General features: G+C 49.6%; 1 protein-coding gene and 1 non-coding gene across 2 annotated transcripts; both read right to left on the reverse strand.

Moving 5' to 3' along the window:
* Positions 1–2,106: 2,106 nt before the first annotated feature.
* Positions 2,107–2,208, reverse strand: LOC115938329 (U6 spliceosomal RNA). The gene has a single exon (XR_004073470.1). It is a non-coding gene; the product is annotated as a U6 spliceosomal RNA (small nuclear RNA).
* A 14,516-nt stretch (positions 2,209–16,724) lies between these two features.
* Positions 16,725–22,205, reverse strand: CLDN19 (claudin 19). The gene is made up of 5 exons (XM_006749313.3): positions 21,922–22,205; positions 20,553–20,717; positions 20,358–20,442; positions 18,459–18,611; positions 16,725–17,709 (listed from the first exon to the last, which is right to left on the reverse strand). Exons 1-5 carry the CDS (start codon positions 22,142–22,144, stop codon positions 17,661–17,663), a joined length of 675 nt encoding a protein of 224 aa, XP_006749376.1. The 5' UTR covers positions 22,145–22,205; the 3' UTR covers positions 16,725–17,660.
* Between the last annotated feature and the right edge of the window lie 1,475 nt (positions 22,206–23,680).

Genomic DNA, 23,680 nt, shown 5'->3' on the forward strand with positions numbered 1-23,680 from the left:
TTAGTCATCCAACACGAAGAAATGAAGATGAAATTCCAGCAATAAGAAATGAACAAAAGATTGGAGCTGAAGACCTTAAGTGCTTGCTTTTTGCCCACTGACCAGATAAATAGAACTATCTGCATTATCTATGCAGCATGGGGTTTTTATTATTTTTACCTAAAGACGTCTCTTTTTGGTAATGACAAACGTGTTTTTTAAAAAAAAAAAAAAACCTGGTTTTTCTCAATACACCTTTAAAGGTTTTTAAATTGTTTCATATCTGGTCAAGTTGAGATTTTTAAGAACCTCATTTTTAATTTGTAATAAAAAGTTTACAACTTGATTTTTTCAAAAAAATCAACAAACGGCAAGCACCCGTTAATAAAGGTCTTAAATAATTGTCTTTGTGTATATTTCTGTCTTGTCTTAATTTTAGTTTGTAAGTCCTTAGGTAGCCATAGGACCCTTAGCTTAAACCTAGCTGCAGATAGATGGTACTCACTGGATTACTTGGAAATTTCCTTAAAATGTGTAATTCTTTAAGTGACATACCTGTGGGCTCCTACTAAACATCAGAAAACATTTACTATGATAGAAAAGGCCATTTTCCTTTTCATAAGTTGTTTTTACTGAGGGACAGTGGTAAAGGGGAGAGGGCATGCTCTAGCATGCACTAATTGGATTCTAATCCCTGCAAGCCACTTACTTCTGTCCTTGTGGAAGAGTTACTTCAGCCTGCCACAGAGCCTGGTTGTGCTTAGTAAACAGGCTCACTCTGATAACAGATGTAATACATATAGGAAGACTTCTGCTAAAGAATATGGAGGTTGGTGAAAATAATTTAGTGGTCTCAACTCCCTTCTAACCTAAACCTGTTCTGGTTATTCTTTTTTTAAAGATTTTATTTTTTGACAGAGACAGCGAGAGAGGGAACACAAGCAGGGGGAGTGGGAGAGGGAGAAGCAGGCTTCAGCCGAGCAGGGAGCGCGATGGGCTGGATCCCAGGACCCTGGGATCAAGACCTGAGCCGAAGGCAGACGCTTAACGACTGAGCCACCCAGGAGCCCCTGTTCTAGTTATTTTTATACAATGTCTTGCTAGGTGTTCATTTGGGATCATCCTGGTCAGTTTTTTGGGCCCAGGGTGAAAAGTTGCTGGGGATTTAGAGGATACTTCCAAGAGTCTTGCAGTTCTGTGTAAATCCAGTTGGTGGTGCCCCTTTCCAGAACGTGCTCAGAATTCACAACCAAGATTGCATTGCGCTGGTATATAAAGTATATTTTTTATAATTACATACCTAGGATATGTATGTATCATGGAAATAACAATATTGGTTAAATATCCACTACAGGTAGTCCTTTTCAAAATTTTGCATTATACCATATCACTTTTCTTTTTAGGAAAGACGACATTGCTTTTGCTAACCAAGAAATCTGACAAGAATTTTCACTTTTATGAAAATAGCATTTGGTGTTTGTTTTGCTGCAGTGAACTATATACAGAGGGCAATGCACTGAGCAGCAAGAGTGGGGCCACCGAGCTCCTTCCCTGAGAAATAACGCTCATCAAGGCGCCATAGTTTGGAACTGTGTGTAAGCATCTATGCTCTTTTTAAATTCAAGTACAGTGTAGTATTGGTTTCAGGAGTAGAATTCAGCGATTCATCGTGTAATACCCAGTGCTCATCCCAACAAGTACCCTCCTCAATGCGCATCACCCATTTAGCCCACTCCCCTCCAGCAACCCTCAGTTCTCTTAAGAGTCTCTTAACGGTGGTTTGCCTCCCGCTCTGTTTTTATCTTATTTTTCTTTCCCTGTGTTCATCTACTTTGTTTCTTAAATTCCATACATGCAAGACATCATATTTGTCTTTCTCTAACTTACTTTGCTTAGCATAATACATTGTAGTTCCATCCATGTTACAAATGGCAAGGTTTCATTCTTTTTGATGGCTAAGTAGTATTCCATTATATATACATTCCATTTTATATATATATAGACACGCACCACATCTTCATTAATGTGCACATTTGGGCTCTTTTCCATAATTTGGCTGTTGATACGCTGGTATAAACATTGGGGTGCATGTACCCCTTTGGCATTTTTTTATTCTTTGGATAAGCAAAAAATATATAACATTTCATGAATTTGCTTGTCATTCTCGGGCAGCAGCCATGCTAATTTCTCTTATTTCAATTTTAGTATATGTGCTGTTGAAGCAAGCACTCTATTTTGTACATCCATTAGCAAAATATACCCCAAAGTATCAGAAAAGCCTAAGAGACTTTTTTATTTCTGAGAACACTTAAGTCTTTCCATATAAGCTAATGGTAATTGCTTCTTCACTTTACACTCACTATTCAGCTTACAGAGGGTTCCATAGGAATGCAGTGCTTTCAGATAGGGGAGACCTGTAAAAATGATTTCGAAAACCACAGCAAGGAAGAAAGTTGTCTTGTGGTACAGTCTTGATGCCAGTGTTGCAAACAAAACTACCTATGCATTTTTCATGTGTCTTGTGTTGCCCAGCACTTTATGAATGCCTTCACTATGTGTGAAGATTAGATAGCCTGAGTCTCTAAGGCAACCCAGAGAAGCATTCTTTCTGCAGCCAGGGTGCAGGGTGAGAACCTGGCCTTGCAGTCACATGGTGCAAGCATGAGACCTGGGAGAGAAGTCAACACTTTTCTACAGGGGGGAGTGGGGGCAGTGTTGAGCCAAAACAGCAGCAATGGTTTCCTCATCTGCTAACTGCTTTAGTTTTTGACACTTACCTTTGAGCCGGTGCTCCAGCCTTAATTAAAATATCTCATCCCTGGGGCGCCTGGGTGGCTCAGATGGTTAAGCGTCTGCCTTCGGCTCAGGGCATGATCCCGGGGTCCTGGGATCGAGTCCCGCATCGGGCTCCCTGCTAGGCGGGGAGCCTGCTTCTCCCTCTGCCTCTCTCTCTCTCTCTGACTCTCATGAATAAATAAATAAAACATTTAAAAAAGAAAAAATCTCATCCCTTTATAAGAATATGTGGCTGTAGCAGAGTAAGCACAGGAGAGTGATAAGAAATTAGGTATCCTATATCGGGCATGTGGTGTGTTCTGTTTTATTCAAAATGAACAAGGTGAGGATGCTTTTCGTGGTTTCTGTTAGAAATACTGTACTAAACGCCTAGGCAGTGCATGGAGGTTAACATATGTAAAGATTGGAAAGGAAACTGGCAGGCAGCATGGATGATACTGGTAACAAACTTGCAGTCAGTTTAAGGATGGATGATGTGTTAGTAAATGGCTAAAACCTATTTGTGTATAATAGCTAGTAAAAAAATTTTATCCGTGGTAGTATCAAGGAAATATATTTAGAACTATACCATTTTGAGGGCTCATGGCAGGCTCACTTGGTACAATATGGAACTCTTGATCTCAGGGTTGTGAGTTTGAGCCCCAGGTAAGGTGTAGAGATTATAATAAAAGTTTTTTTTAAAGCTTATTTGAGAGAGCATGAGCAGGGAGAGAGGGAGAGGGACCAGCAGACTCCCCACTGAGCACAGAGCCCGACCTGGGGCTACATACCAGGACCCCTGAGATCATGACAAGGACAGTCGCTTAACAGAGCCACCCAGGTGCCCCATTTAATAACAAAATCATGTGTGTGTGTGTGTGTGTGTATATACATATACACACCATTTTCAAAATCTGGGCAGAAGCAAAACTATTGAAAGGTATTAAAAGAAAATGGAGGTTTTCATGTTAATGGATATTGAGGCTTGTCAATTCATCTATTCAAATTAAGTTCAATAAAAAATTGAAAAGTTTTGGGTTTTGTTTTTGGGGTTTTTTGTTTTGTTTTTGATGAATCTTAGAAAAGGGAGAAGAGATGTTAGAAGTTTGATGAAAGAAAAATGTAGGGGCGTCTGGCTAGCTTAGTGGAGCGTGCGACTCGATCTTGGGTTGGGAGTTTGAGCCCCACGTTGGGTATAGAGAGTACTTAAAAAAGAAATGTAAAATAGTTGTCTTGGAGAATGGGAAAACAAATGTACCAGGGAAATAAAATTGCCAGGAAGTAGAGCATTGGATTTAACCAGGACTTCAGCGGCTGAATTCAACAGAAGAAAAGTGCAAAGGTATTAAAAGTGGGCTCAGGGGCGCCTGGGTGGCTCAGTCGTTAAGCGTCTGCCTTCGGCTCAGGTCGTGATCCCAGTGTCCTGGGATCGAGCCCCACATCGGGCCCCCTGCTCCGCGGGGAAGCCTGCTTCTCCCTCTCCTACTCCACCTGCTTGTGTTCCCTCTCTCACTATGTCTCTCTCTGTCAAATAAATAAAATCTTTAAAAATAAATAAAGTGGGCGCAAAGTTACCGTTAACAGTAATGTTCCCAGCATCCTCTCCCCCTGTCCCCACCCAGAGATGGATCCTGATCAGCCAAAGCCAGTACGAGCGTAACATTCTCTGCTGAGTGGAGTTGGTGCGTTACACATTTACTTGGAGTAGAAGTATTGATTTAAGGGGGCTAGAAGAAGGTGAAGTGTGGTGCACCTAGACATGCTTAACCTTGAGATGTGCAGTGACTGGTAATGACAAAGTTTTTGGGTGATGGTCATGTGAGTGGAAGATGGGAGAAGGAAGAAAACATTGGAAGTGAAAATGTCAAAAACAGACCATGCTGTTCAAAGGATTTCTGTGTGTTAAAATTGCTGCAAGTGATGGTAGAAGTAGTGGGCATGAGAAGCTGGTGCTGGTGATTCTGGAGTTAAAAATCTTCAAGAAAGGCTGCTTAGATAATGGATTTAGTCTAAAAGCATGGGCTTCAAAGAAGGTTGAGCTTTTTTTTTTAAAAGACTTTATTTATTTGACAGCAAGAGAGGGAACACAAGCAGGGGGAGTGGGAGAGGGAGAAGCAGCCTTCCCGCGGAGCAAGGAGCCCGATGCGGGGCTCGATCCCAGGACCCTGGGATCATGACCTGAGCTGAAGGCAGACGCTTAACGACCGAGCCACGCAGGCGCCCTGGAAGGTTGAGCTTTTGAGGGCTTATGAAGGAGGAAAATGGTTTAGAAGTGGCAGTAGTGTGATCTAGAGGAAACTTAGACCACCACCAGGAACCCTGCTGCTTCTGGTGTTAGGGAAGAAAAGCCTCTGAAAGGGCTCCCAGGCAAGTCTGTCCTAGAGGCCGAGTAAGAAAGTGAATGCAAATGTTCGCAGAAGAGGCTGGGGACAGAGTTCCAGATGGCACAGTGGAAGGTTTGGGCAGGGAGCAAACATGGGTCAGATTTGTGGAGTTGGAGAGAGCGAATTGCTGACCGGGGGGAGCTTGAACATCTGGTAGGGACAGTTTAACCAGAAAGTGTCACACAGGACAGGCTTAGTGCTGAGGTTCTGCTAGTGGAAGGGTTAATCTGACACTTAGAGGGGTTAGGTTGACTTGCGGCTGGGGAAAGAGCAATCAGATTAGGAACTCAGCCTCTCCCTTCTCTGAGTGGTACTACAGGTAGAGGCTTGTTTATATACCTTCAGTCTGGCCACCTGTTTATAAAGCTACAAATAATTAAAGTGAGTAGACTGTTAACTTGCACCATATTCACATCTTTTTTTTTTTTAAGATTTTATTTATTTGAGGGGCACCTGGGGGGCTCAGTCATTAAGCGTCTGCCTTCGGCTCAGGTCATGGTCCCAGGGTCCTGGGATGGAGCCCTGCATCGGGCTCCCTGCTCGGCAGGAAGCTTGCTTCTCCCTCTCCCGCTCCCCCTGCTTGTGTTTCCTCTCTCACTGTGTTTCTGTCAAATAAATAAAATCTTAAAAAAAAAATTTTTTTTTTGAAAGAGAGAGCATGAGAGGGGGGAGGGTCAGAGGGAGAAGCAGACTCCCAGCTGAGCAGGGAGCCCGATGCGGGACTCGATCCCAGGACTCCAGGATCATTACCTGTGCCGAAGGCAGTCAACTAACCAACTGAGCCATCCAGGTGATGTTTTAGCACCTCTTCTAGGCTTAGGCAGCTAGCTCTACCACCCTCCTGCGCTTTAATTCCTCTGTGCTGAGGAGCTGATAGGGAACCTGGATTATCTTTAAGTAAAATGATTTTCATTTTAGAAATAATACTCGGGGGGGGGGCGGGGAACCAGTTTGACCAGAAAAGTAGTGACCAATGTGGACACTGTTGCAGAAGTCCAGTTAAATGATGAAACCTGTATCCTAGATCTGGCAGTTGGGAAGAAGGTCAAATTTGAGATATTTTCAGGAAGGGAGCTGACTGAGCTATGTGACTACCTGGATGTGGAGATGAGGAAGAGGAGAAAATCCAGCATGATTGCAGGACACTGACGCAGGTGGTGCCATTTGCTGGAATAGAGAATGCACAAAGGGATGGGGTTTTTTCAGTTTGAAATGTCTGGTGTTTGAGGTGCCTATGGGGAATCTATTTGGGAAGCAGATTTGGAACTAAGGAGTGAGGTGTAAGCTGAGGTGAATGCTTGACACTCAGGTGGCTTTTTGAAAGCTGTAGTCATGGATGAAATCCTATCAGTCAAGGAGCGTCACTTTTGGAACAAGACCAAGGATGTAAAAGTGATGGCCGGAAAGAGATGTAAAAAGAAAGGGAGGGCATCACAATCCTAGAGCACAAAATAGGAAATTATTCATTTGGCATCAAAACCAAGAAGTCCAAGAAGGTTAAGGTGGGCAAATGTCCACTGGGCTCAGCAACAAGGAGACTACTAGCAAGAGCAGCAGTGGAAACGGTGGGTGGACCCCAGGCTGCAGCAGAAGCAGGTTGAAGGGCTGATGCTCCCACAGCCTCCCATCCCAGTAACAGCCAGCCCAGCCTTCTAGGTCCCAGCCACAGCCCTGAGAGTCCATCCTGACTTCATCTTTTTTTCTCACACTCCACATCCAATGAGTCTACAAATCCTGTTGATTCTGCCTTTGAAACAGAGCCTGACCACTTCTCACCACCTCCCCCAGCATGGGTCTAGGCCTCCGCATCTCACCTGGATTATCAGTCTCCTAGATGAACTCCCTGCTACCCTACTTTCCACCCTCCATCTCTCTGCTGTAGTCAGTTTTCAATATAGCAGCCAGGGTCACTTAAGCAGAAGCCTCCAGAGGCTTCCAGTCTCGCTGGAGCAGAAGCCTGCTTCCTACAGGAAGCTTCACAATGTACCCCCACCTGTCTCCCATTTTCTCTGCTCTACCCCTGCTTTACTCCAACCTCAGAAGCTGCCTTTTCCAGACACACCCCAATCTCAAGGCTTTTCCCTCTTGATGGGAAGACAGTTTCCCCAGTTAAACCAATGGCTATCTCTCTCAGTTCTTTCAAGTCTTTAACTAGGGAGGCCTTCCCTGACCACTGTTTAAAATAGCAGCCCCTCCCCATGGCCAGATCTCCCAACCTCCGTACCTGCTGGACTTTTCTCAGTGCATATCCTCATCTGCTAATTCTGTACTTCCTTGCTACTCTTAGTGTTTGAGATTTTTGTTTTGTTCACTGCTGCTGTATCCCAGCATCTGCAGCAGGGCTAAAAGAGTAGAGCAAGAGGTCAAAAAATACGTTGAAATGGGGTGAAGAAAGTGAAGGCTGCCTCTGGAAGGGCAGGTTTGTTAGTGTGACCATGTAATTTACATATTAGCCAAATAGGATGCTCTAGGGAGTGAAGGGATGTGGTTATCAGTTATACTGGGCTGAAAGGACTACCCTGGGCAACATAGACGTTCTGGTCACTCTAAAGATAGATAAATTGGAGGGAAGGGTTTTTTAGAATGAGACATGTTTGTAGGAGGGAAAAAGGAGCCAACCAAGAAGACAGCTTTAGGGTAAGCTTCGGCAAAAGGGTAAGCTTTAGGGTAAGCTTCGACAAAAGTCCTCATTTTATCATGTGCATAAAATGTAATTTTCATAAATCATTTGAGACACCAGGAGGGAAAGTAGTTTGGAGTCAGAAAACCTGAGTTGGAGTTCTGTCAATGAAACTTGACCTTCCAGAGCCTTGGTATGGAGCTACCACATAAAAGTCAGTACTGAACTTTGAAGTAGCTCTTAAAGTAAGATGTAGGGACCATCCACAAGAAAATGAACAGATTTTCTCGGATCCCACCTTCAAACTGCCAAATCCAAGTGCATGGGAAGAGCCTCAGAATGAGCCTTTTATATCTTTAGAGATAACAGAAATTATTTCTTGAAGTTCTTGTGAGGATTAGGTAAGACCTGACATTTGGTTAGTGCTCAATAAATGTTGGCTGTTACTATTACAGGAATATTGTAAGGATCAACTGAGATAATAGTTGTGAACATTGTAAACTGAAATGATGGGGAGCCTGCTTCTCCCTCTACCTCTACCCCTGCTTGTTCTCACTCTCTCTCTCTGACAAATAAATAAATAAAATCTTAAAAAATAAAGTGCTAAAGAAAAAACCATAAACCAAAAATCCTGTATCTGGAAAATCACAAAAATAAGTTCCGTATGATTCCACTTATGTGAGGTACTTAGATTAGTCAAACTAGAGGCAGAGAATAGAATGGCAGAAATGGGGAGTTATCATTTAATGGATATAGAGTTTCAGTTTTGTAAGAAGGAAAGAATTTTGGAGATGAATGGTAGTGATGGTTGCACAGCAATATTGATGTACTTAATGTCACTGAACTGTGTGCTTTGAAGTGGTAATTAAGATGGTAGGTTTTATGTGGTTTTTTTTTTTTTAAACTTTATTCATTTGAGAGAGAAAGAGCACAAGCAGGGGGAGCGGAAGGCAGAGTGAGAAGCAGCCTCCCCACTGAGCAGGGAGACCGATGCAGGACTTGATCCCAGGACACTGAGATCATGACCTGAGCTGAAGGCAGTTGCCTAACCATCTGAGCCACCCAGGTGCCCCAATTTTATGTGTATTTTACCACATTAAAAAAATTGGGGAAAAAATGATGGGAAAGATATTGAATAAAGATGTAAGAAAGAAAGAGTACATTGGAAACAAAACATTTTAGGGTCTTGCAGTGATTGTCAGTTTTATAGAAAAAGAAGTTAGATGTCCAAGGAAGAAAAACTAGTAGAAACAACTGATACTTAAAGGCCATTTTATGAGGCTTTGTCATTTGTATAACGTCTTTTCCATTTTTGTAAAAATATCATATAACAAGGTTCATGTGCTTATTGGATAATTTTTGGAATGCATATTTAAATTAAAAACTTGGGGGCACCTGGGTGGCTCAGTCAGTTAAACGTCTGCCTTCAGCTGGGGTCGTGATCTCAGGGTCGTGGGATCGAGTCCCACATCAGGCTCCCTGCTCATCAGGGAGTCTGCTTCTCCCTCTCCCTCTGCCACTCCCCCTGCTGTGCTCTCTCGCTGTCTTTCTCTCACTCTATCTCTCAAATAAAGTCTTTTTTAAAAATAAATTAATTAAAAATTTTTAGGGACTCCTGGCTGGCTTAGTTGGTGGAGCATGTGACTCTTGATCTTGGGGTTGTGAGTTGAAGCCCCACATTGGGTGTAGAGATTATCAAAATAAATAAATAAATAAATAAATAAATAAATAAATAAATAAATAAATAATTTTTTTTTAAAGTGTAAACTTTAAAAAATGAGGTGACAGAATTTTACACCAACTCTGGTAAATATTTTAAAACATCTAATAATTCTTTTGTTAATTTGGATTGGTCATGCACAATCACTTTCACAAAAAAATAAAAATGTTCTACTTTAAGTCATAAGGTTTAAATGTACTCTAAAATTATATGACTGCCTTTGGAAAGATGACTCTTGACTTCCACTTGTGGTAATGTTGGTCCAACTCTTCTGCTGAAGACAGCTAAGAACATTAGACAAAATATTTTCTAAAATCTTTCTAAAAGCAACAAAACACTGAGGGGTTCCCAGGCTGGGTCCAGGAAGAGGATGGTAACGTAGAAAAGTGAGTCTGATGCTCAGGACTACTTTGTCCCTGGATATGTTTGCAAATCTGGAAGAGGCAACTCAAGAGGCTGAGTGCTGATCTGAAAATGTGTTTGCTGATCTGGAAGAGGCAGTTGTACAGGGCTGGAGGGAAAAATTTATGAAGTCCAGCCCCACCAACTGTGGGGACCCTTGTAAACTACGTTATGCTTTGAGTTGGGGACCTGGAATGGTTGTACTGTGGTAGCTAACTAACCAATCCTCACACAGATTGCAACCTGACTTGGAGTCACACAGGGAGCCAGAAATTTCCAGTCCTAAACTTGGATAAAAGTGATCGGAATAGCTAGTGCCCCCGGGCACACACCAAAGCAAATAATCCTTGGCCTTAAATGATTTCTACACATATTTTACAGAAGCCACATCTGGCACATATTCAAAGATAACAAGGTTTAAAAGGAGACAAGGAACCGTGATGAACAAGGTTGAAACAGACAATCAAAAAGGACCCACAGGAACCCCAGTTACCAAAGATAACAGACACAGAATGTGAAGCAATGATGTTTGCAATTATTTTTATGCAAAGAGAAACTTGAAAATTTTAGGTGTTATGAGCTGAATTGTATCACTCTCCCACCCAAATTCATATATTGAAATCCTAACCTCCAAAACCTCAGAATGTGACTGTTTGTACATAGGATATTTAAAGAGGTAATTAAAGGTTACATGAGGTCATTGAGGTAGGCCTTAATCCAATATGACTGGTGTCTACGAAAAGAGGAAATTAGGACATGGACAGACACACAGCTGAAGGACCATTGAAGACACCACAAGAAGACAGCCTTCTACAACTCAGGAGAGAAGCCTCAAAATGAAACTAATTCTGCTGACACCTAGATCTTGGACTTAGAGCCTTTAGGGATGTGAGGAAGTAAATTTCTGTTGTTTCAGCTATCCAGTCTGTGGTACTTTGTTATGGCAGCCCCAGCAAACTAATAAAGAAGCTATAATTGACCCAGAAGATTTTTTCAAATTAACCAGGTGGAAATCTGAGAACAGAAAAATACAATACCTCAAAGAAATCAATGGATATATTTGGAAGCTGATTAAACACAACTGAAGATAAAATTAGATAACTGGGAGATAGTTGAAGGAAACCACTTATAATGAAGTACAGAGAATTTAAAAATTGGAAAACAGAGAAGAATAGCTAAGAGAGACTATAGTACGAAAATCAAGCAGACTATAATTGGAGCCACAGAAGAAAGGAAAAAGAGGATTGAAGAGAGAATGGCTGAGACTTGCCCAGAATTGATTAGAGGGAAGGAGACACCAAAAGAAAGAGTCAGGAAGCCCAAAAACTTACATAAAAAATCCACCTCTAAACTATATCAATAATGGTACCACAATTTTTAAAAGACAAGAGAGGAGTTGGGGGGAAAAGATTACTTTGAAAGGAATGACATTAAAGCTGACATTTGATTTTGCAACAGAAAGAATGGTCGCCATAAAACTGTGGAATGATATCTTCAGTGATCTCAAAGAAAATAATTCCCAGCCTAGGATTCCTATACACAGTAGGATACAAAGGTGAAAAAGACATTTTGAGACCAAAATGGAGAGCATCGACAAGCAAGCAGCAGACTTGCACTAATGAGCAAAAGAAAATGATCCTATTGAAATATTAGGAGATACAAAAGCAATGAAAAGGGGGGCGCCTGGGTGGCTCAGTCGTTAAGCGTCTGCCTTCGGCTCAGGTCATGATCTCAGGGTCCTGGGATCGAGCCCCACATCGGGCTCCCCGCTCGGCGGGGAGCCTGCTTCTCTCTCTCTCCCACTCCCCCTACTTGTGTTCCCTCTCTCTCTGTGTCTCTCTCTGTCAAATAAATAAAATCTTTAAAAAAAAAAAAAAAGCAATGAGAAGGAAAGAACTAAGTCCCAAACAAAGGTTGCCTACTTCTGAGTTGAGTAGAAGGAAATGCTGCCGGCCACTAGCGGGAAGAAGCAAACCCTTTCAGCACCAGGATCTTGCACTGATACAAAACAGAAATTTGCTGCCTGGTGGGAGGGCAGGAAACTCACAAGGTTTAAAAGATCAGAGACTATGTGGGGAGGACAAAGCCCTACCACTGAGGCTCAGGTGCACAGGACCTGTCTACAACTAAGGCTGGAGTAGAAGAAAGGAGAAAAACTCTCCTGCCGCCAACATGAGCCTTGCATCCTAAACAATGGCAAGTTACTGCTGGGGAAAGGGCAAGAGTTTGGAGAGGGAGTCCCTCTGAGGTGCAGGCATGCAGGGAGTGTTGAATGCTGAGGTACACCCAAACTCCCTGGATTCCAGGTCTAGACTGAGCACAAGGTAGAAGCAGCCCACTATCAGAAATGAGGAGATGCTTCGATGTGCATATCAAAGGACACAGCAGAGGAAAGAATTCATGAGCTTGATGGCAGGTCAGTAGAAACCCAATTGAAACAGAAAAACATGGGAACAATAAAACAGAGCAGAATATTTAAGAGCTGTGCCGCAATATCAGGCATGTAATTGAAGTAGCAGATGAAGACAGGAAATATGGCAGAAGAAGCATTTGAAAAAAATAACAGCTAAAATTTTTCCAAAATCAATATAAGATAACAAACCACAGATCCAGGAAGTTCAGAACACCCCCAAGGAAAATAAACACACAGAAAGAAAAGAAGGAAAAAAAAACATACCCAGGCACTTCATATTCAAACTTCTGAAAACCAAAGATGGAGAAAATCTGGAAAACAACTGAGAGAAAACAAAGGAACAACAACAACAACAAAAAGAGTTAAGCAGGCTTTTTGTTTAAATTATTATGTAAGCTAGAAGACACCGGGATGATATCTATAACGTACTGAAAGGATGAGAGTCAACCCAGAATTCTATACCCAGCAAAAACATTTTTTAAAAATGATGGTGAAACAAAGAATTCTGCTTGGGTTCACCAAAGATGAGTCCAAAGCTTTCTCTCCACTGCCATATTGGGAGGCATCTGCATCTATGTTTGGCTGGGGTTTCAAGTGCCTTCTGAGAAAATCAGTGTCTCGGTGTTCTAGCTTTCACTTAGACTTTAAAAAACAACAACAAAAAAACCCTCTATCTTGAAATAATTTCAAACTTCAGAGAAAAGTTGCAAGCATGGTTCAAAGAACTCCAGTCTGCCCTTCACTTAGGTTGCCCGATTAATACATATATATTTTTGTCCGATTAATATTATACTGCAGATATTTGCCTTGTAACTCTTCATGTTTATCTATGCATATTTTTTTCTGATGCCTCATTACCCTCTTAGTACTTCAGTGTGTATTTCCTGAAATATAAGGACACTGTCCTACAAGACTACAGGAAACTATCAAATTCAGGAAATTAACTTTGAAGTGGTACTGCCCATCTAAACCATAGACACTATTCAATTGTCACTGGTTGTCCCAAGAACGTCTTTTATAGGTCCAGGATCCAATCAAGGATCACTCATGGCATTTAGCTGTAATATCTCTTCAATCTTGTCAGTCTTTTCTTGTCTTTCGTAATGTGGACAGTTTTGAAGAGTGCAGGCAGTTACTTTGTAGAATAACCTCCATTTGGATTTTTTTGTCTTGTCATAAGGCGTTTCAGTTTGTACACCTTTAGCAGGAATGTCGCAGAAATGATGCTGTGTTCTTTTCAGTGCATTATATCAAGGGACACACAATTTTGACTTGCCCTGATGCTGATGGTGTTAACTTTCGTCACTTGATTAAGATATGTCTGCAATGTTTCACCACTGTCAAGTTAAATATTTTATACTTACTAGTTAATAAATTATATTAGTTGCCATTTTACTGTAGAGCTTTTTTTCTCCCCCATCTATTTAATTTTTGTATCGTAGGGACTAACAGATTCTTATTTTTATTCACTGAATTAGAATCCATTACTATCATTATTTATTTTGATACTCAAATTGTCCCAGATAAAGCAAATGGGAATCTCTTTAATCTGGTTTCTGTATCCTTTAGATGTGTCTCCATTATTCCTCGAGCACTTTCTTACTTTCTGGAATATCAGGATGCTCCAGGCTTATTATTTCCTTACCCCAGCCCTCAGATCAGCCATTTCTCCACGGAGCCCTGGTACCTGTTAATGGAGAATGGTATTCAGAAATCAAGGTATCTTCTTGCCACTGGGTTATCATTGCTTCTAGGCTTTTCTAGGAGGTAGAACTCCTACATATATGGATGTATGTATATCACACACATGTACGTGCACATACACAACTATAGCTACTTCAGTATTCATCTAAATATATTAAAAGCCAGGTGTTCATCCACATACCTATAATTCCAATCCAACACCACAGGATTTATTTGAATCTTCTCCATTTCATCTTTGTAAATCTATCCTCTGGCAGTGGAAAGCCTGGCTCCCAGTATCTTTGATATTTTACTTATTTGTTCAATCCCCTTATATGTAACTCAGCTTTGATCCTGGCAGCCATGGACGACTCAGTTTTGTGGTCACCACGTGGGCCTCCGTGTGGATGAAAGGGAGTGCTTCTTGAGTGTTGACTTGGAGAGTCCATAGCATCGTGTCAGCCCTTTCCCTTGATGCCCTGTAAAGAATTCTTCGCCCTTTCCCCAACATTTTTAGTTGTTTTGAACAGGAGCATTGTCAAGAATAAAATTGCCTGTAATGTGCCCATAAATTGAGCCAAATATTATTTTTATGTGCTCTATGAGGAGAGAAAGTCAGGAAGGACTGCTTTGGGCATTGTCTTCATTTCCAGTTTTGCCTGGATCAGGTTTAGCCGTGGCCCCCTATAATCTTGCCAACTCTAGACGAAATCATACATTGAGCTGCTTTCATTGCATCCGGTATTCAGATGATGGAGGAAGACAACGCACCACACAGCTCTTCCCTCCCTAGCCTAGATCAGCGTTTCCCAAACTTGTGTGTGCTCCAGTCACCTGGAGAGCTCCTTAAAATGCCGAGCCTGTTACCTGGTGTGGGTTGGAGCCTGAGAGTCTGTGTTTCTACCAAGTTTCCAGGTAGCAGGAGTCTCTAGAGCGCTCATCACCTCTGTCTCAGTGGTCAGTGAGGGGTGGCTACATTGCAAAACTTACAGGCATTTTTAACTTTTTATTTTTTTCATTTGCAAACCTACACACAAACGAAGAGAACAGAGTGAACCCCTAAATATCACTGGCATTTACCAAACTTCCCTTGCCCCTGACCGTTTTGTTCTTAGAGCATTTTAAAGCAAATCCAGCCTTCTATCATTTCAGGGTGCACCTCTTAACAGATAGGGATTAAAAAAAAAAAACCCAAACAAACCACGGTGTCATTATCACACAGAATTAACAATACATACATACAACACAAAAGCATCACTCCTGGACACCATGTACTACTCAGTGCACATCCATATTCTCCGAGGCAGGCATTGGGTGGGTCCCCTGGTCGCCTCCTCCACGGCCCCAGGCTCACTCCCTGGGCTGAGCACCTTCTGTTGCTGTGCACCTTCTGTATGTATTGCTACCTCTATGCTATGCTTCTCGTCACTGGCTGAGAACACAGGCATTTTCCTCCCCAAACTGTATTTTTATGGGCTGCCAGTTTTATTCTTGGGAGAACTTTGTTAGTAAACATCAGCAAAAGCTTGAGGATCGTGCCCTTTGACCCCCTTGCTGGGTCTCTGCCCAGTCCTCTAGCCCCGCGGCTGGGGCAGTAAACAGCCGTGCAGTCAGGAGGCCTGGGAAGGTGGCCCTGCCGCACATTGGCAGCCCAGGTGACCTTGATGTGGACATTTGAAAACAGCTGCTTCAAGAGAGGCGTGGAGGATCAGGCTTCCGGAACCCCTGCAGCCTTGAACTCCTCTAGTTTCCCCCGGACATCTTCCCATGGCCTGCGGCCCACTGTGCTGTTAGCGTGTCCCGGGGCGACATGCGCTCGCCTGACTCTGCACTTCTCCAGTCCCGGGTTCGAGGCAGAAAGGGCATCCCTCCACGAAGGACCAGCGGGAAGCTTGTTCCTGTGGCTGTCAGACCCACCGCTGTCCCCGAAACTCACGGGGAGCAGCCAGCACATTCTATCCCCATGTTTTCCTACCAAGTCCCAAGCCTCTGGTGGACCCTGAACCTCAAGAGAATACACACGGTGTCCTGGCCAACCGCTTTGTGACCAGACTGCAAGGGCTGCCAAATCCCCAGCTTGGGACAGGAGGGAGGTGCTGGAGGTCCCGCAGAGGTCGAGCCTCTGGGCCCCACATCCCCGCCTGCTCAGCTGGTGCCCGTGACAGGAGCCCTCACCCAGACTCTCAATTTCCAGGTTCCAGATTTGGTGGTGTCAGTCAGGGCTCTTTTGGTTGTATGAGACCGAAGTCAAACTCAAAATTGTTTCAGCAAAAAAGGTGGATATGTATTGGGAGGATGTGGGAACCTCTCGGAGCAGCCTGGTCTCAGGAAAGGCAGACGGAGACAGGCCTTCCTGTCATCTTTCCTCTGCTCACCTCTTCACCAAGGTGCCTTTCTCCCTCCCAGAGGCCCGCAGAGTGGCAAGAAATGTGGCCCCAACGGCCCCGAGCTGTAGGCCTCACAGAGGCGCCCACACATCGCAGTCCCTCAGGAGGTGCCTGAGCTCAACGCCAGGCCCACCCCAGGCCAGTTCCGGCAGGATGTGGAGCCTGGGCACCAGCTCCCCGCATTATAGCTTCTGGCACCCAGAGAGACTCTTCTGTAGTCCTCACTCATAACTTGAGGGGCAAGACTCTGGTAAACCCACGTGGGGTCAGGCGCCCACCCCCGGAGCCAGGGGCTGGCCAGGCCACAGGAAACGGCCACTCCTGAGGCGCCCCGTGGACGTGCGGCCGCGGCCAGGCCGGGGCCCTGAGCCCATAGTCCCACAGCCGCTCCACCGCTCGCTCCTCTCCTCCCATCCCTGACCTCCGAGCGTGCATGACAGTCACCCTGTCTGACCTCACCTCCCTCGAGCCACGCTCAGGGGAGAAGGCCCAGCTACCTCCTTGGGATTCAGTGAGTTGGTGAGAGCTGTGGTCACCAGCAGGTGTTGGAGGAAGCCAGACAGAGCTGGCTGAGGAGGGCATGAGGAAGGCAGGGGGCAGTTATGGTCAGCTCTTTCCAGATGGGAGGCAGAGGGTAGCCAGTGGCCAGAGACTCGGGGCCAGGGAGGATGTTTGGGGCTGGCGAGGCCTGAGCATGAGCGGAGGTGCTGATCTGGGTTAATCTTCCCTATATCTCTCTGAGGATGTCTCCTCCTTCTACACTAAGGTAGTATCTATACTTCAAGACCAAAAGCCCCTCCAGCGTGGACCGCACCCTTCTGCCTGAGGCCACCCCTCTCTACTCTGGATCCAGGGCGGGGATGTAGGGGGACCTCGGCAGACTGGAGAGGAGGAGGGGCGGATGTGGAAGAAGGGGCAGCATTAGGGGGCTTGCAACCTTGCTCAGGACAGTCTTCGTGGCTGAAAGGCCCTAAGGTCCCTCTCCAGGTAGTGAGCTCCTCCAGTGTCCCCTCACCCCAGCTCTGAGGTAAGTGTCAGGCCAGGGAGGTTACTGGAGCCCCGATCGGCACCGGATGCGCCATGTAACCCACCCTGCAGGTCTGTCTCCCCGTCTTGCCGCCCAAAGACCCCAGGGACCAGCTCTGACCTCTCCGAGCCAAGACCCACCGTGGCCATGCCAGGGGCACATCAAATGACACCACAGCTGGAGCTGGATGTTCGCTTCTCTTTCCAAACAATACCAAACACACAGCGTAAGTGTGGCCGGGGGGACAGAGTCAGACTGGGGACCTGGACACTACACACCCAGGGGGCCCTTGGCGGAGGCGGACAACTTAACAACTGGTCTGAAAGTCAAAAGAGAGGAGAGCTGGTTAGTGGGGTGAGCAGCAGGGTGGGGCAGGGGCTGTGGGGTGCGGGCCCAGACGCAGGGCCTGACCAGCGCAGTCAGACCCGGGCACCCACGGCAGCCCTCCCTGGGGCCCACTCCTGGGGGCGGGCTGGCCGCGTGCTGGCCGAGCCATGCGTGGGGGTGTCCGCGGGGTGCTGGGCGTACTGGAAGAGCCTGAGACCTGAACTCAGGAACAGTGGGGCCAAGCCTCTTGGTGTCCCTGAACCTGTTTCCTCGTGTGTAAGGGGGACATTCATCATCCTGGCCCTGCCCCCTGCATGGGGTTGCTGTGAGGAGCCTGCCAGCCTGGGGACAGGAAAGGCTCTGGCCACCCCAGGGCATGGGGCACCAAGGGCCGTCTTTGTGGCTGTGTCCCCGGGGCCCAGCACAGAGCAGACACTCGTGTGCCCTGCAGGGAGTAAAAAAGCCACCCCGGGAAAGCACCGGCACCTGGATGGCAAACGTACTTGCTGGTGCCCGTGCGCTGTGCAGACGGGTCCACGCCAGCAGCGGGACAGGCGTGTGCACCTGTGGGCTGGGGCCTGCCTCTGGCCTCCCTCTGAGTGTCTGGGTCTGAGTCTCAGAGCGCAGGGTGGGTGCCTGTGTGGGGACAAGCTGCTCAGAGCCCTAACGGAGTTCGCGGGGCGCCCTCCTGGCCCTGCCCGGGGTGCTGCAGGGGCCGGCGGAGTCCGGGCTCAGACGTACTCTCGGGCGGCAGCCGAGGGGCCAGGCCGGTAAGGCTGCGGGCTGCTGTTGGATCTCTCAGGCTCCGGGCACGTGCAGCAGAGGAAGGAGCCCCCCAGCATGGCCAGGCCGGCGGACGTCCAGCCCACGAACAGGGCCGAGCCAAACTCGTACCTGCAAGGGGTAGGGAGGACAGCCTCAGGTGTGGCTGCAAGCCTGCCCTCCCCCAGGGATCCCCCCGTGGGGGCGGGGGGCGTGCAGGGGGTGGGGAGCTGAGACTGGGGGCCTCCCAAGCCTCCTCAGTCTCTCGGAGAAGTTCCGCTGCAGGCCCCTCGCTCCTCCCGACTTCCACGCAGCACATCACCCCCACCCAAGGGGACCCAGGCCCAGGGTGGGCCTGCTCCGCGCAGACTCTGGCCCCTTTCCTGCTCCGGCCAGGGGCGGGGGTGCGGGAGGGCCACCGAGTCCCGTGGGGAGGAGCAGGGCAATCCCTGCCATCTTTCTCTCAGTCCCCCTCCGGCGCCCGGAACCCCCAGCCTGGGCTTCCCGCGGTCCTCGGGGGCACAGCGGGCCCTCCACCTGGCGCTCCTGACTCCCCGCCTCGGGGCCACCGCCAAACTGCGCAGCCCCCACTCCCGCTCTGCGGCGCCCAGGGGCTCCCCGATTCCGTGCCTTTGCTGGAGGCGCCCCCTCCTGGAGCGTCCCCCCTTCTGCGCTTCCTCTGCTCCTCTGCCTTCAGGGCCCACTTGGGCCACCTCCTCCCAGGGGCTTTCCCTGACCCCTCCTGCTGTGCCTCCTGCTGACTCTTCCTGGGTGGCCTTCAGCTCCTGGCTTGCCTGGCTCCCTGCGGAGCGCCCCGAGGGCGGACAGCGCCGGATTCATCCGTGTCCCCCAGGCCCATCACGGGCCCGCGTACCAGCTGCCTCGGGGAGTGTTGGAAGGACAGGGAGGAGTGCCAGCCTGGCGTCTGTCTCTGAGTTGAGCTGCCTCTTGCTTGATCTTCGTGGCTAGAGCTCCGACCCCAGGGGACGAGTGCTGTGCCTGTGGTCTCCTTTTCTTCCCCCGCCCCACCTCTGCCTTCTCCAGCCGGCCCTCCTGACTGTGATAGCCTGGGTGCCTTTTCTCATTCTCCCTCCAGCCCAGGGCCCAAGGTCTGTTGGGATGTCTGGGGTTGAGACTGTCCCATTCTCTGCTCGGGCACAGCTGAGAGGCGGGGTGGAGCCAGGTGGGCCCAGGCTCTTCACAGAGCCCCGTATCCGGCCCTCACACCCTGGGCCTTCCTAGTCCTGGCCCTTCTAGCTCCTAAACATCTCTGAACCTACTCTGCACTGCGAGCCTCGGGCCCCAAGCCCTGCTCCAGACCTTTGCACCTTACCGGTCTTAGCCTCTCCCCACCATGCTGCATGCCACAGCCGGAAGGATTGTTGGCTGCCTTCCACCCCAGGATGGGGAACCAAATCTTCCCTCCAGCTGTAAGGCCCCCCCACATCTGCCTTACCGCTTGTCCAGTCTACATCTCCCAGCCCAATGCACCTGTCACCTTGGGCAGGAGTCACAACGAGGGCTTTATTGAGTGCTCTCCGGGGCCCCGGCATTGTGCTGAGCCCTCACAGCCACGTCAGCTGGGTCCTTGGGTCCCAGCTCCATCTGACCGGAACTCGCCCTTCACACAGCCAGCGCGCCCAGATCTGGGATTTCAACCCGGATCCAGGTTGCTGAGCTCCTGCGGTGTCCTCCACAGGACTCTGGCCCCTTCAGAGGGCTCAGCCACACCCTGCCTGGCCCCCCACTCCAGACAGCTTCACCGTGACAGCACCTGCGGCTCCCCCCATCCCGTTTCTTCCTCCACGTGTCCTACTGGACAAAGGCAGCGGAGCGGGAGGCCCAGCTCCCTGGTCCAAGCCATGCGCTGGCCCTCACCTGGCATTGACAGGTGTGCTGGGGTTGAAGAATTCCTGGGTCACTAGGGTGGCATACCACGAGACGGCTGTCAAAGTGCAGAGGCCTAAGGACAGAGGAGGGAGCGCTCAGCTCTACTCTGGCCCCCGGCTGGCCACCCAGAGCAGGGCCACCTGCCATGACCAAGATGGCAGACAGGGAGCCAGGGACACTGACCTGCCAGGAGGAAGAGGACACCCCCAGAGATGGCGATGCGGTCCTTGGCGATGGGGTTGCTGTCTCCAACCCGAGTGCACTTCATGCCGACCACACTGAGGACCATGGCCACAAAGCCCAGGAGCACGGCCACCACCATCAGGGCTCGCGCTGACTGGATGTGACCTGGGCAGAGCAGGGGGCACTGAGCAGGCTCTGGGAGAAGTGGGCAGGTGTGAGGAGCGCGGCAGGGAAGGGGTTGGGGCAGGGGCCGGAAGCTCCCCCTGGGCAGCCACCTGCAGCAGGTGTGAGGGGACAGTGAGGACAGGGTGTGGGGCTGAGCTTCACCTCTACCACCCGCTGTTCACTCCCCCTGCAGGTTCCTCCAGGTGGTGTGTGCGGTGCCAGGGTAGTTGGACTTCTCTCGTCCGCTGCTCTCTGGCGGTGGGACTCCCTTTGGGGCCCGGCCCACCCCTCCCAAGCAGCGGGCTCAGTTCCTCCCGGGGCCTTGCAGATTCAGCAGGAGGGAGTGAGGGTGTCTGAGGTCCATCCAGCTCAGCCCCAAGTTGGCTTTCAGGCAGGGACACCTTCCCCACCAGCCATTTTGGCTCCTGGTCACCTTCCCTCTGCCCTCTGAGTCACCCATGGCAGCCGTACACCTGTGCGGTCAGTCCTGGGCCGCGGGCACCTCGGGGGAGCTGGGTCGCTGAAGGAGACCAGATGACCCGCCTGGCCGGGTGTCGTGGGGGAGGGCCGTGTGACAGCTGCCCCGCTCAGGCCTGCGCCACCCTGGGCAGAGGCTGGGTGGGTTGGCCCTGAGTCGGGGACGGAGCTGCGGTGGTGCCTATTTACAAGCCAACTTGTCAAGTTCAAATGCACACGCCAGGAGGAGAGGGACCTACGTGCCCAAGCACCTGTGTGCACAGGCGTGTGTGTGTGTGTGTGTGTGCATTGGAACACCCAAACGGAGGCGTGCTTGTCTAGGTGGCAGGCCTGGCATGAAGGTGTGTGTGCACAGTGTGTCTGCTGCAGAGTATGGGGGGAGGTGGAGGGGAGCCTGAGGGCCAGGCACTCATCTATCTCATCGAACCCTCCACAGTCCTGTAAAGTCCTAGTGCTCCCCTCTACAGATGAGGACATTAGAGCACAGAGAGGGTTAGCGACTCCTTGAAGGTGACAGTGGCAGACCTGGGATCTGGACCCATGGCTGCCGGAGCCTGGAGCCCCTGCCCTCCACGGAGCACCAGGTGGGCCTGGATTTTCAAAAGCGCACGCGGGCAGGGGGCTGGAGAATGGAGCCCAGCGCAGGTCGCAGGCTGTGGGCAAGCTTGCTCTGGACCTCGCCTTCCCCCACATCCCACCTTCCCAACCCAGCTGGAGGGAGGCTTACCTTCCAGGGCGAGCAGTGAGTCATAGAGCTTGCACTGCACCTGCCCGGTGCTCTGGGAGGCGCAGGACATCCAGAGCCCTTCGTAGAGGCCCACGGCCGTGATGATGGCGTCGCCCGCGTAGGAGGACTGCTTCCACTGCGGGAGGGCTGTGCTGGCGATGATGCCCACCCAGCCACCGAGGGCCAGGAAGTAGCCCAGGAGCTGGAGGCCTGAGTTGGCCATGGCCCAGGGGAGGGGGCTGCAGGTTCCAGGGCTCAGGGCTGGGCCAGGGTCCCTGGGGGGGCTGGGGTCATGGCCAGGTGAGAGGAGCTGCTGGGTGGGTGGGGAGGGGGAGCAGCGCTGGCCAGAGGCTGAGAAGGAGAGGGGGCAGGCCCACAGCAGCAGCAGCAGCAGCAGCGGCTGCAGCGGCTCTGGGCTCTAGAATGCAGGGGGAGGCCCAGGGGCTGGAAAGGCCAGGGGCCCGCCCACAGCAGCCGCCTAAGCCAGGGCAGGGTCTCCAGCAGAGCTCCTGCCAGCCCCCTGGGGGCGGGGGGCGGGGCCATGGCCCAGGTGGGTGTCCTTGCCCCACCTCCCAGGGATAGAGAGGGGAGGGGCTGGGAGGAGTGACCCTGCTTGCCCTCAGGGCCTTCCTGCCAGGGAACCCCCTTTAGGAACCATGCAAGTGCCCTACAATTCTAATTCCTGCCCAAGCGCCAGCCCCGAGATGATGGATTTTGCTATTGCATGGCTGACCTGACCCTTGGGGTTTTCTGTCCTCTGACTGTAGGACAGAAAAGAAATGGAATTCTACTTTGCAGCAGGTAAGACTAAAGTTAGACATCAGGGAGAACTTTTTGGAGAGGGCTCTGAGGCCAGATGTGGAGAGACTGGGCTGGATGTTGGGGAGAGAGAGTCCCAGGTTCTGGGGGGCCATATGTATCAAAAGCAGGGGAGGCCAGGCCAGGGAATATGCACTGTGGGGTCTGTTTGAGATCTGAGGGGGGCAGAAGAAGGACCCTTCAAGGCTGGGCCAGACCTGGCTGCCAGCCAGCAAGGGGCCTGGCCAGGGAGGTGGGAGATAGCACTGACCTCCTGGCATCAGCCCGAAGGAAGGCAGACTGTTCAGCCCCGTTAATCCCCTTGCTGGCTGGCTTAGCAGCTCCTGCTGGGGCTGGAGGCACCGGGCCCTGGCGCCCAGCTCCAGAACAGCCTGACTGGGAGCCAGGAGCTGGGAGCCGTGGCCTCTGCACATTCCTAGGGTTCGGGCTGCCCCTCCTAGTGCCCCGCCTCCCCCTTCTCTCTCCCACCCCAGCTCAGCCCTCTGGAGCAGGGGAATATTTAACTCTCCTCCAGCTCATTAGCAATCCCCTCACGTTCAGTTTGGCCCCGTGGGCTCCACCGGGCGTGGGTGCAGGGGGAATGTCACAATCCTGCTCCTACTCGGGCCAGCCCCTGGCTGCCCCCTCCATCCCCAGTGGCCCACCTGCCTTTCCTGGACCGCACTGGGGGAAAGCAGGGTCTGGCTGCCGACCCCCCACCCTCACCCGTAGGCTTCCTCCCCCACAGCCCGGCCCCCCTCTGCAGGGACTTGTCCCCAGCCTGCTCCCTCGCATTCTTCACGTGGCTATGCAAACGAGGGGGTGCCAGGCACTGCGCAGACAAGGGCTGCCCTGTGCCCGCCCGGGGCGTGGGCCCCTGGTATGGCCTACAGCTCCAGTGGCTGGGGCAGGGCTGGGCGCTGTTTGGCCTGCAGTTCCGCATGCGGGGCAGACACTGGGT

Source organism: Leptonychotes weddellii, chromosome 4 (assembly GCF_054177405.1).
Source record: "Leptonychotes weddellii isolate Sample4059 chromosome 4, ASM5417740v2, whole genome shotgun sequence".
NCBI classification, from domain to species: Eukaryota; Metazoa; Chordata; class Mammalia; order Carnivora; family Phocidae; genus Leptonychotes; species Leptonychotes weddellii.

Excerpts from the sequence above, each read along its gene's own strand:
- CLDN19 (XM_006749313.3), bottom strand. The coding sequence starts at position 22,144 with ATGGCCAACTCAGGCCTCCAGCTCCTGGGCTACTTCCTGGCCCTCGGT. Across the intron at positions 20,718-21,921 it reads CTCACTGCTCGCCCTGGAAG|GTCACATCCAGTCAGCGCGA; the intron begins GTAAGCCTCCCT and ends TGCTCTGCCCAG. Across the intron at positions 20,443-20,552 it reads TGTCCTCTTCCTCCTGGCAG|GCCTCTGCACTTTGACAGCC; the intron begins GTCAGTGTCCCT and ends CTCTGTCCTTAG.